The sequence below is a fragment of the Orycteropus afer genome, unplaced genomic scaffold (genome assembly GCF_000298275.1).
Source record: "Orycteropus afer afer isolate SDZICR_OR568_19922 unplaced genomic scaffold, OryAfe1.0 scaffold00194, whole genome shotgun sequence".
Lineage (NCBI taxonomy): Eukaryota > Metazoa > Chordata > Mammalia > Tubulidentata > Orycteropodidae > Orycteropus > Orycteropus afer.
The window spans coordinates 18,696-32,191 of record NW_006921781.1 but is presented as its reverse complement, the minus strand read 5'-3'; the positions used below and the strand labels follow the sequence as shown (position 1 = coordinate 32,191).

The 13,496-nt window shown below is 39.2% G+C and overlaps 2 protein-coding genes across 2 annotated transcripts in view; both read right to left on the bottom strand.

The window, feature by feature from the left end:
- RNF212 (ring finger protein 212) overlaps positions 1 to 6,732 on the bottom strand; it is a 42,961-nt gene extending 36,229 nt beyond the window's left edge. The window contains exons 1-2 of the mRNA XM_007947829.1: positions 6,624 to 6,732; positions 2,007 to 2,068 (exon numbers count right to left, since the gene is read on the bottom strand). Of these exons, the coding sequence (XP_007946020.1) occupies positions 2,007 to 2,068; positions 6,624 to 6,732 (171 nt within the window). The remainder of the gene's footprint in view (positions 1 to 2,006; positions 2,069 to 6,623) is intronic.
- Positions 6,733 to 9,850: 3,118 nt separating this feature from the next.
- On the bottom strand, positions 9,851 to 12,510 carry LOC103202897 (transmembrane emp24 domain-containing protein 11; the record flags this gene model as incomplete). Its single annotated transcript, XM_007947828.1, has 3 exons — positions 9,851 to 10,000; positions 10,908 to 11,054; positions 12,385 to 12,510. Coding segments are annotated over 3 exons (423 nt in total), but the record flags the coding sequence as incomplete, so codon positions are not given.
- Positions 12,511 to 13,496: the final 986 nt, after the last annotated feature.

Sequence of the window (13,496 nt, the reverse complement as noted above, 5' to 3'; positions counted from 1 at the left end):
AATGAATAAATAAAATGTGCTATGTTACACAATAGAATGTTATTTTGTCATAAAAAGGAATAAAGTACTGACAGATGTGGCAACATGAAGGAATCATGAACACATTATGATAAATAGAAGAAACCTAGGTGTCCAAGAGGACAACATATGTAATGAAGATTATGTAGAATAACAAGTTATTCTACCTATAAAATAACATATTTTATAGGTAGAACAAAATGCATTGTCTGAAGCCTCCTGAAGCAGTAATAAATTTTAAAGTTCCTTCTGGATTGACCATATTAATTATATTGTTGTTGTTGTTGTGTGTCACATAAAAGACCACATTTGAGCCCACCTATATTAGATCTCCACAACAGAGATCTAGAGACAGATAATATATTAGTAGTTGCCTAGGTCTTGGAGAAGGGGGTTGAAGGGTAGGGATGATGGGTAAAGCATACAGGTGTGATGAAAATGTACACAGACGGAACTTAAAATCTTAAATGTACTTATCATCAAACTAGAAGGAAAATAAACATTCAACTTAAGAAACTACAGAAAGGCAAAAGAGCCTCAACCCCTACCTCCAAGCCTGCAACAATGACAAATGTGAAAAGGGCTTGGTTTCTCAGATAGGTGCAAGTAGCAGAAATGGGTGTTGTCATTAAGGGTTTAAACTGGCACACATTTGGAGGAAAATAAGCTAATTTCTATTAAATTTTACATGTCCAAATCTTTTGTCCTGTCTTTTTCACTGCTAGGAGTTTGTGCTACAAAATATCCCTATAAGTTTGTAGAGATATTGGTAAAAAATATTGTCTGAAATAGCGAAAAATTCAGAAGTTCATCAATAGGAAAACTATGAAATATTATGCAGTCATCTTTAACAAGTGTGTCAATGGGCCCAAAGTAGAATGTCAACTGAGAAAACATCATTTTTATAAAACTGTAAATAACAATAATACATAGAGAATAGGTTCTGAACTTTTCATTGTTGTCATCATCAGGAAACAAGATTTGGGGGACTTTCACATTCTCTATTATGATTTTCTGAACTATTTGGATTTTGTTTAACTTTGTATTACATTTATAATTAGGAAAAAATGGCAATATTTGAAAACATCAGATCAAATATATATCTTAGACAAGAGGACAACATTTGTAAACAAGAGGACAACATTTGTAAATAAGGTTATACAGACTAACAAGTTAGTTAAACAAACGCATTTTGTAGGCAGAACAAAATGCATTGTCAAAGCCTCCTCGAACAATAATCAATCTTAAACTTCCTTTTGGATTGACTCTATTAATTAAATACGTTGTGGTGTGCCATCAAGTCACTTCTGACTCATAGCAACTCTACAGGACAGGGTGGAAATGCCCTAGAGGGATTCCTAGGCTATAATCTTTATGGGAGCAAACCATCAGGTCTTCTTCCCATGAAGCGGCTGGTAGGTTTGAACCTCCAACCTGTTAATTAGCAGCTTAGTGCCGCCAGGGCTCCTACTTACATACAACTTTTATGAAAAAAAAAACAGACCCTCTTAGAGGAGCCCTGAAGAGCTCTGCTGTTAGCTGGAAAGTCAGTAGTTCAAGCCCTCCTGCTGCACCATGGGAAAAAGATGTTAGTCTGTTTCCATAAAAATTTACAGCCTTAGAAATCCTACGGGGGCAGTTGTACTCTTGTCCTATAGGGTTACTGTGAGTCAGAAGTAACTCATGGCAACCAGTTTGGTTTTTGGTTTTTATTGCCCTCTTAAGGGTGTGTACTGTCCTGGAGAAATCTATTTTTCATTTTCAGGAACAGAAAACAACCCAAGAAACTATGAATAAGGACAATCTATAGCTAAAAAACAAAGTAGTGTGAGGTTTTAAAAAACACTTGTTGTACTTTGTTTTATAATCTTATAAAATCTTCTAGTTAATGTACCAAAATAAATGAAAACTTTACCTACTACAAAAGACTACAATTAAATTTCAAAGGAAATATTACTGTGGTTAGTAGACTACAGATTTCAACTTACATGCTTTGAAAGTAAAACTGTACAACATGGAGCTTTACAAATCAAGCACTCATCCTTTTTACCTGTAAAATAAAAGCAAATGTTATTATATTATACTGATCAATGCTTTCAAATATGTCAAGAGCAGGCTTTCCATTATAATGCTTCTTCAGAAAATAAACAGGATGGTAGCACTCAAATGTTTTCACGTTCCAACAGTGGATGAAATGATGGGTGCGGATCCAGTAGAAAAGATTGAGTAACAATAGTTTTCTTCCCCTGCTTGGTAAATGTGTCCAAAAATGGTGACTGTAAAAATCAATAGTACTTAGGTGTAAATCTATCCTAGATTTTTTTTTTTCATAATTTGATTTTATAATGATATCTTAATTTGAAAGTTTTAACTATTCAAAATCAAAATAGCTCCTCAAATCCCCACCCAGGAGCTAAACAGGCCTTGTTTTTGCACCTCTCTGTCTCACCTCTACAACACTGCATAAGGTCCCAAAACAGTAACAGATCACTTCTTCATTTATTTAATACACATCTTCTTCAGTTCCCTGCTACATGTGTGGCAATGCAAGGAATTAACAGCGTGAAGGCTGATATGCTCCACTTCCCAGTATCCAACTACTTCACCTTCTCCAGTTCCTAGGTTCTCCCTCCCCCGAGATCCAGAGTGATTTCTTTCTCTCCTCTCCATGAAATTCTAATCATGACCTTGGAAAACCTGGACTTGACATGGCTGGCTATTAACACCAGCCTTGAAATTCCTGAACTTCTCTCATGGGATGACATCACCTGTGTTCTATGTCATTGCTGTCCCCCATGGCCATACCCTGGACCTCAATAGCTCTTCCCTATTTCAGCTAAATGGCTCTTTCTCTCCATTCTCTGGGATTTGCACTTTCTCACACAAGACAGTGTGAGAACTTAGACAAGTTCCATTTCTGCTCTGCCACGCTGGGACCCTGTGGCTGACCACTTGAGTGTCTTCGCTCCCTCCTTCTAGGGACACACCCAGCCAAGGCCCGAACCAGGGCAAGTCCAACTGCCGTCTTCTCCTCTTTTGGTCCAAGGCAGCTAAGAACAAGACAAAAAGTCAGTTTAACTGAGAAGTTGGATGGACAGGTTTATGGATTCCAATGTTGCTGAAGCATTACCAGGAAATCTTTCCACTTTTTCTGAGGTGACCTTTTCTTGTATGTTGATCTTTTATCCCGCCACTATGCTAAATCTTTCAATAAGTTCCAGTAGTTTTCTTGCTGAGTCTCTTGGGTTTTCTATACATAGGATCATATCATCTGCATATAGGAATAGTTTTACTTCTTCCTTACCAATTTGGATCCCTTTCTTGCCCTATTGCCCTGGCTAGAACTTCCAATACAATGTTGAATAGAAGTAGAGATAGAGGGCATCTTTGTCTGTTCCTGTTTGCAAGGGGAATGATTTCAGTCTCTCTACATTGAAAATAATGTTGGTTATTGGTTTGCATGTAAAAAAAAAACAAAACACAACTCACTGCCATTGAATCAATTTGACTCATAGCGATCCCCTCCATCAGTTTCCGAGGCGGTACCTCTTGGAAGTAGACTGCCCAATCTTCCTTTTGAGGAATGGCTGGTGGGTTTGAACTGCCAGCCTTCTGGTTATCAGTCAAATGTCTTAGGCATTTTGGATATATGCCCTTTATTATGCTGAGGAATTTCCCTTCTGTTCCTAATTTTCTGAGAGTTTTTATCAGGAATGGATATTGGATTTTATCAAATGCCTTTTCCACATCTATTGATATGATCATGTGATTCTTTTCCTTTATTTTACTTATGTGATAGATTACATTGGTTATTTTCCTAATGCTGAACCATCCTTGCATACCTGGTATGAATCCCAGTTGGTCATAATGTATTATATGTTGTTGGAGTCTATTGGCTAGGATTTCGTAGAAGATTTTTGCATCTATATTCATGAGGGATATTGGTCTATTGTTTTCCTTGCTAGTGGTATCTTTGCCTGGTTTTGGTATCAGAGTTTGAGATGGCTTTTTTTTTTAACCCTTCATTGTGTGGGATGTTCACATAAGCCCCCTTATATTATTGACTGAGAAAAAAAATAAACCTTCAGATATAGTTCATCTTGATCAATCTCCCTACCTTATCCTCTACACTTATCTACCACAGAACAACAGGATTCCCTCTGCTTCCTTCTTGCCTCAGAGAAGGCATCTTTCTCCAGCCTAACCCCTTTATCTGTATATTTATACTTATCCTTGTATCAGTAGCAGCTAGCCCAGGAATGTGCTAAAAATTACATTCTTTATGAGGAATCATAGCCACCTCTAGAATTGTCTCCTTCCTTCTCTTCCAGACACCTCCATTCCAAAAACATCCACACTTAACAGTACCTATGTTGTTGTTATGTGCCATTGAGCCAGACCTGACTCATAGTGACCCCTCCTTGGGTTTCTGAGATGGTATCGCTACGGAAGTAGATTGCCTAAACTTCCTTCCGAGGAGTGGCTGGTGGGTGTGAACCGCCAGCCTTCTGGTTAGCAGTCAAGTGGGTTTGAACCGCCAGCCTTCTGGTTAGCAGTCAAGTGCCTTAACACTACGCTATCAGAGCTCCTAACAGTACCTATAGTCCTGCCCATTTCTTTATTGCTGATTCTGCTGAAAGAATGGGCTGGAGTGCAAAAACTCCTCTTATGCACAATTATAGCCAGCAGATATTGAGTAAAAGATTATCAGATCTAACACACACACACACACACACACCAAAAAAAAAAAAAAAAACAACCTAAAAATTCTGTCTAGGGAGGTTAGATTAAGAAACATGAGAGACAATTATTTACAACTGATAGACAAAAGGGTTGGCACTTAATATGTAAATGTTGCTCTTAATTGCCATTGAATTGATTCTTATTCACGGTGACTCCCTTGTGTGCAGAGTAGAAGTGCTCCAGAGGGTTTTCAAGGCTGTGACCTTTCAGAAGAAGGCTACCAGGCTTGTGGTCTGAGGTGCCTCTGGGTAGGTTCGAATCGCCAACATAGAGGCTAGTAGTCAAGTACTTAACTGTTTGTGCCACTTAGATTCTTCAATATATCGATAGCACTTATGAATCAATAAAAAAGGATCCACTTCAATAAGAGGGCATGAGAAGATGTGAATACACAATTAGAAAAGGTAGAAACAGCTAATAAATATGAGGAAAAACAAATCAATGTCAGTAATAAAAGATAGGAGTCCCTAGGTGGTAGAAAATGGTTAATTCAATCAGCTACTAACCAAAAGGAGTCCACTGAGATGCACTGGAGGAAAGGCCTGGTGACTATTTCCCAAAAATTAACCACTGACAATCTTTTAGAGCACAGTTCTCTTTTGACACACATTCAGTCACCAAGAGTCAAAAATTGACTCCTAGCTTTTGTTAGTGACCTTGATTTTTTTTTTTTTTTTTTCATGTATTGGTTGTTTAAACCTTTGCTGATTGTTTTCTCAAATCTTCTTAAAAAAGTGGTTTTCTATTTAAAAAGAACCAAACTCACTGCCATGGAGTTGGATCCAACTCATAGTGACCCCTCCTTGGGTTTCCGGGGTGGTATCACTACAGAAGTTGATTGCCCAGTCTTCCTTTCGATCAGTGGCTGGTGGGTTTGAACTGCCAGCTTTATGGTTAGCAATAATGCCTTAGGCACTACACCACCAGAGCTCCTATTAAGATACACAAAATTGGGAAGACAACAGGCACTCTAATACTGATGCTGCTAGGAATATAAATTAGCACACTCTTTCTGGAGGGCAATTTGATATGTGGCAATTTTAATGTATAAACCCTAAGTCTAGCAATTCAACCTTTAGGAACACATCTAAAGGAGAAAATCAAGTAAACAAATAATACATACAGGGCTGCTTATTTAAATAATAGCAAAATATTAGAAAATATAAAGGCCAAAAGGGAATCAGTTAAGCAAACTATGGTACAGCCACTGAAAGTTATACTATGCAATCTCAAAAGGACGATGGAAATCAGTTTTTAATTTTCCTTTTTTTTTGACGCAACTTCTTTTAATATGAAAAGAGGCCCATGCTCTATTAAGCAATAAAAACAAATGATTAAATGTTACACCAAAACCAAACTCACCACCATCCAGTTGATTCTGACTCATAGTGACTTTACATGACAGAGTGAAAAAAGTGCCCCATACTGCCTTATTGTTCTCCTGTGGAGCGGCTTGCAGGTTCGAACCCTCCACGTTTGGTTAGTAGCTAAGTGCTGTAACCCCTGTGCCACCAGAGAATCTACATATCATTTTAATCATCTGTATTTATACTAAGACAGGACGGCAGGCTGTCAGACTTCCCAGGCTCAAAATGAGCGGGTTTCTCCAGGCATTTTGTTCCCCTTTCAAGCGCCCTGCTGGCCTCTGCTTCTCCCAAAGCCCAGAGGCAGCCACTGTTTGCTGAAGAGATAAGAGGAACTAGGAGATGGGGCACCCTGGTCACCCAGGCCAAGCGGTCCCCCTCTCACAGTCCCTCCTAGTGTGCCATCTGCCCTGGGGGCGGCCCCCACCCCAGAGATGGCCTTTGGTGCCAGCAGGTCTGGAGTCCCAGACCTTCCACGAAGGCCCCTGTGGCCCTGACCTTTGTGGAGGCAGATGTCACAGTAAACATGGCCACAATTGGTCAAGCTGAAGCGGGAGGTCCTGTGGGGCGGCTGGAAGCAGCGATTGCAGAATACCCGGCTGGTCATACTGCGCCTGAGGCGGCACTGCCGCAGCCACTAAGGTCGGTTGCCACAACTATGCTAGGCCTCAAGGAAGCCTCTAAACCGATTCCCTGCGGTGTGTCGAGAGGGCAAATCTGCGCCTGCGCACGTTGAGAGGTTGGGGCGGGGCAGAGCTGACTAATGGGAAATCCAGGGATGCGCACACGCTGACACGCAAGTTTACATCTATGCACCAGGGCGGCTTGGAGCTTGCTTGGCAAAACTCAAAAGTGGTCAGAATGTACCAACCTGAGAAGGAAGGAAAGCGTGAGTGATTTTTCTGGGAGTTAGAGTTTGTTTTAGCTGGAAGTAGGGGATAAAAGGCACACAAATGAGGGTCTGGCACCTGCCATTCTGTCATTGCAATCCTCGAGAATTTTTCTGTACAACAGCATGTAGTCATCCACACCCAGATCCCCATATGGCCCAACAAAGGGGGGTTCTGCGATGGTAGTACATGCGGTGAGGGAATTGCAAGGTAACCATTCTGAAAAGACATTGACAGCCTCAGTCCTGAGGTTGGCCTGCCAGGCTGGGGAGGTGCACAGGGAGGCTGAAACCCTTTACCCTAGCAGGCAGATAAGTCTGTGGCCAGTGAGGACCAGGATAGAAGAGTGTGCTGGGGCAGCCAGTGGGCAAAGAGACAGGAGGCTTATCTGTGCCTGGAGGACCACAGTGGACTAACAGATCCTCAGATCCTGTGGAACTGTGCAGATGCAGAATAACCTGATTCTCCCATAGAGGTGAATCAGGGCAGAGGTCGCTAGGGCTCCAACATCCCTAGTCCTGACTTCTGCGAAATTGTTTACCCTTCAAAACTTAAAAAATGAAATTACCATTGGGGGAAGCTGGGTGTTCTGGTTACCTCGTGCTGATCTGACAAGAATATACCACAAATGGGATGGCCTTAACAAACAGGAGTTTATTCTCTTATAGTTTGGAGGCTTTAAATCCAAGTTCAAAGTGCCAGGCTCTAGGGGCTGGGTGAAAGTCCCTCAACCTTGGGCTTTAGCTTCGCCTCCTGCTCCCAGCCCACTGAATCTGAAGACTTTTCTTCACTCAGCTGCTAGCTGCTGAGGCTGACCAGCCCAAGGTTGACAAGTAAAAAGGCACAGCCCTGATGTTACCAAACCACACGGCAGACCATTAATTCAAGTCCATTGAAAGTCCCAAGGTCAGCAGAATATGGCAGGCTGCTGAAAAACAACATGGCTATACACAGGGTTCAAGTGTCTCATAAGCTAGAGACCATTCCCAAAGCTGCTGCTTATATACGGGAAGCAGACCACATACCCAGGGGCACTCAGCTGCTCCCAGTAGATCCCACCATGAAGGTGATTACCAGTCTCATCATGGGGAATACTACATCCAGCTGCCCAGCCACTCAATCAGGCCTAGCCAAGTTGACACACAAACTTAACCACCACACTGGAAGAAGGAACTCTTTGTATCATCTTAGAAACTTCCTGTGAGCTCATTTATGGAGGTTGCTTTTTATAAAAATTACACTTCACAGATTGTTCTCCCCACCCCCAGCAATCTCCTAGCAACAAAAGACAAAATAGATGTATCTCATTAATATTTAAAATGTCTAACAAAGGACAACAAAGTGAAATAATAACCTACGCAATGGGAGAAGATTTGGGGAACCATATATGAGATAAGGGTTTAATATCCAGAATAAAGAACTCCTAAACTTAACAGAAAGTCAACCCAATTAAAAAAAAAAAAAAATGGAATAAGGACTCCAGTAGATATTTCACTAAAGAAGATATACAGATGCCCAAGAAGCATATGAAGAGATACTGAACATCATTATCAATTAGAGAGATGCAAATCAAAACCACAATGAGCTATCTCACTCCCACTACAATGGCTAAAATAAAATAAACCAAACCAAAAAAAAGCCAGAAAACAAAAAATGTTGAAAAGGTTGTGGAGAAATTTGAACCTTTGTCCATTACTAGTGGGAATGCAAAGTGGTATTGTGGAAAACAATTTGGCAGTTCCTCAAGAGTTAAACGTAGTATTACCATATTACCCAGCAATTCTGCTACTCAAGAGACTTGAGATGCAAAAAGACACATGTACACTAGTGTTCATTGTAGCACTATTCACAACAGCCAAGAGGTAGAAACAATCTAAATGTTCATCAGTGGATAAGTGGATAAACAAAATGTGGTATACACATGCAATGAAATATTACTCAGCCATAAAGAAAAATTAAATCCTGATAGGACATAGATGAACATTGAAAACATGCTGAGTGAAAGAAGTAAATCACAAAAGGACAAATGTTATTTAATCTCATTTATATGAAATAACAAGAATAGGCAAGTGTCTAGTAACCAAAGTTTATTAAGGGTTATCAGAGGTGGGAGGGAGGGTAGTAGGGGAGCCATTGTTTGAGATGCAGCGAGTTTCTCTTTATGGGAAATTTGGCAACTATTATGGGTGATGATTACCCAACATGATTAGTGTAAATGATATCACTAAAATGTTGACCTGGCAAATGTTTTGTTACATATATTTTTACAAAATACATATACACCAGAGATGTATACCAGCTCTGTCCAGTACAGTAGCCGTGAGCCACCTGTTATCATTGAGTCCCTAAAATGTGATTAGTCCAAATTGAGATGTACTGTCAATGTAAAATACTCATGGGGTTTCCAAGCCTTAGAATGAAAAAAACAATATAAAATATCTCAATACTTTTTATATTATTGCATGGTAAAATGATATATTGATATATTGGTTTAAACATGTCACTAAGACTAATTTTATCTTTTCTTTTTACTATTTTAATGTGTTGACCCCAAATTTTTAATTACATAGTCACATTTAATTTCAATTGCACAGTGGTGATCTATAATGAATTTAAAATAACAATTAGGTGACAGGGCCTTTCTATAACATTTGGAAGCTATTCGTTAAACTAACATTTTATCAATGTTATAATCCTGGTCAAATAGATATTTGATTGCAATGTCTGATGTCTTTGAAGTCACATTAAAATAATACATAATTATACATGCTTTTTGATTTGTTAACTCAAACATGCAAATTAGCAGGTAGTTTATTTGCCTTTATGAATAATATTTTAAACAAGCTTTTTAGCTATGAAGAAGTCTTTAAGGTACTTCATCTGGAAAATTCCCACTGAGATCAGGATTAATGTTTGTGCAAAAGCCCACCATAAAACATTGCTGTTTGTATCTTCACTGGTCAGTCGGAAATTCTCTTCACGGTCCTATGCAGAAGGGAAATAGATAGGATTAGTTTTTAAAGTACTTAGACCAAAGAATTGGGGGAGGTGTTATATGCACCCAAAGTATTTAGTATTACTAATTTAATATCTTGTGCCAAAGTACAGTATCTGATTTTCTAAGCCAGAGGCAAACACCAGAGAGTAAGAATCAACCTTATAAAACACATTTTTGTAATTGGTGTAAGATAGTTATTACTTTATACATTTTATTTTGCTTTATACATTATATTACTTTATACATTTTATTTTGCTTTATACATTTTATTTTGCTACCATCATTACCAAATGATGATAGATTTTTATGGATTGAATCCTTTAGTTTATGCCAAGCACTGTGCCAAGCACTTGCATGCCTTATTTAATTTAATTCTTACACCTGTTCTCATTTTCCAGCTATGGAAACTAAGGCTTAGAGATAACAGAGAGAACTGTGGAGCCAGATTTGAGCTCATTTCTGACCAGAGTCGATTGAGTGCAGGCACTGGGTAAACATACAATGTTACCAAAAGAAGCTGTTGATTTAGAAGTTGGGTATTCTTGAGCCTCTAAAAATATATGGAGTGCGTTTTGGTTGCTAAAGGAGTTTGTGTGGAAGCATTCATTCATTCATTCTATAATATTCATTTATTAAGCTCATACTGTCTGCTGCCAGGCCCTTTGCTGGGCACTGGGAGTAAAAAGGTAAAACAGTCTCAGTCCCCTGTCCTTCGAGAACTCACAGTCCAGCAAACAAAGTGAAAGACTGTGCTTTCCCTGCCCCTTGCATGTGTAACCAGTTCTAGCTTAGAGACAAAGACAGAGGAACAGGCAGTTCCTTGGTCCAGAGGCTTTGTCTCTGGAGAGTGTTCCTGGCAGAAAGAGAGAAAATAAGCTTAACAGGCAAACTGACCCTTTGATAGTTTTGTTCTTTGACTACTTGCTCAATTTGCTCAAGAAGATGTTCAAGCTTGAAGCTGACTTCATTAACTTTGTCCTTTGCTTGAGCAATGGCTGCATCAAGGTCATGTTCTCCAACTCGAATATCTAAATGGATCCTCTGTACAAACAGTAAAAGGAAGAAACGTAATGTTTTTAAAACAGTTCTATTCTTTTTCCTTCCTTTCTCCTTCTTGGTTCCTCCCATTTCTCTCTCCTTACTCTCCTGTCCCCTTCTTCGTGAATGGGGCTTTTGGCATTTAGAGTACTACTGCCTCATTCTCTCTCTGTTTTCCACCACTACTCTTCCTTATTCTGCTCAGTTTTTCTTGATAAAAATAATGCAATAAGTGGTATCCTACTGACCTGAAAGCATATTTGTGTCTCCCTGAACATAAAATTTATTAGGCAAATACTTTTGGTACTGAAAAAATTTGATGTTCTCAGGGAGTTTTTCTTTAGTTATAACTCAATTTGTTACGGTAAAAAATAAAATCTATTCTCAGCATAATTAGGAAATTGCCAGTCATCACCTAGTCGGAGTTTTATTTATTAGAACCCACTGCCATAGAGTTGATTCTAACTCAGAGTGACCCCCATAAGGTTTCCAAGGCTGTAAATACTTACAGAAGCAGACTGCCTCATCTTTCTACTGTGGAGTGGCTGGTGGATTTGAATTGCGTACTCTTTGGTTTGTAGCCCAGTGCCTTAACCACAGTGCCATCAACCAAAACCAAACCCACTGCTATTGAGTCAGTTCTGACTTATAGCAATGCCCATAGGATTTCCCAGGCTGTTCATCTTTACTGAAGCAAACTGCTTAATTTTTCTTCTGTGGAGTAGCTGGTGGGTTCAAACTGCCAACCTTTTGGTTAGCAGCTGAATGCTTACCACCATTCCACGAGATCTCCTTTGTGTATTAGAAGTACATTATTAACTTGCTCTTCTGCCCTTGCTTGTTTTCAAGCCTGAAAACCATGGTTCTGTTAATTCTCTTCCAGCTCTAATTCAAACCCTTTAATCAATTCCATGGGTTTCCTTCAAAGGAGCTCGGTAGCATAGTGCCTAAGGTACTTGACTGCTAAGCAGAAGGCTGAAAGTTCAAACCCACCAGCCACTCCTCAGAAGGAATATTGAGCAATCTACTTCCATAGTGATACTGCCTTGGAAACCCAAGGAGGGGTCACTGTGAGTTGGGTCCAACTTGACGGCACCTAACAATGACAACAACCTTCAAAACCTTTCCAAGCTCTCTAATGTCCTCTTTAGTGGCTGTGCCTAGATCTGGATACAGGATTTTATTAAGTTTCTAGCCAATATGAGTATAATGGTGCTATGTATCAGTGTCATGCTTGAGTTGTTGTTGTTGTTGTTATGTGCCGTCGAGTCGGCCCCGACTCATAGTACTCACATTATGTTCATCAACAAGGACCTGAAAGACACATACTCACCAGCTTACTCCCTCCAAATGACACAAGCCTTGTAGAATTAGATTCTAAGCAAATGATGTGTTCTCCAGGTGAATGTGAAGTAAAATAGAATGTTCCTTCTGGGCCATATAATTTTGACAGTAATACCTACAATTTGAGGATTTCCACAGTTTATTATTCTCTACTTTCTGTTCTTAAAAATAAACTTCCTCTATAGAATCTAGTAAAAATTGTATAATTCCAAAAGAAGAAATAAAATGGTTAATGAACATACGTAAAGATTTTAAGCTTTGCTAGTAATCATAAAAGTACAAACAACAAGCTACCTCTAGTTCTTTATCAGATTGGTGAAGATTTAAAAGTACCCAGGGTTCGTATGCAGAAATAAGCACTCTCCTAATACTATTGGTGGGAGAAGGTAAATTGGAAAAAGTATTTTGGAGAGCAGTTTGACAATATATATCCAATGATCAAAAATTAAAATGTCTATAACCATTGACCCAGCAGTTCTACTTGTAGAAATTTATCCTACTGAAATGCACAGGTACACAAAGATACACTTAAGAGGATATTCAGTGTGATATTATTTGTAATAGCAAAATTGCGATCATGAAAAAAATGTCAATACCTTTTAGCAGAGGATTGATTAAATAAACTTAGGCAAAGCCAAATAGAAACTTTTGTTGTTGTTGTTAGTTGCCATTGTGTCAGCTCTGACTCATAGCTTCCTCATATTCAACAGAATGGAATGTTGCCCCGAACTGTGCCATCTTCCCGGTTGTTGGTGTGTTTCAAAGAGAATATTAGGTCTACTTCTGCTATTATAGAAAGGTCTCCATAATATCTGTTGTAGAGCAGTCTGTAGAGTATCTTATTTTTATAAAAATTACTATATAAAAAGCATGTAGGAGCTCTGGTGGCATAGCACCTAAGGCATTTGACAGCTAACCAGAAGATTGGCAGTTCAAACCCACTAGCCACTCCTTGGAAGGAAGATTGGGCAATCTACTACTATAGAGATACTGCCTTGGGAATCCAAAGAAGGGTCATTATGAGTTGAATTGACTCGACAGCAGTGAGTTTGAGTTTTGGTTCTATATATATATATATATATGTATATATATATATATATA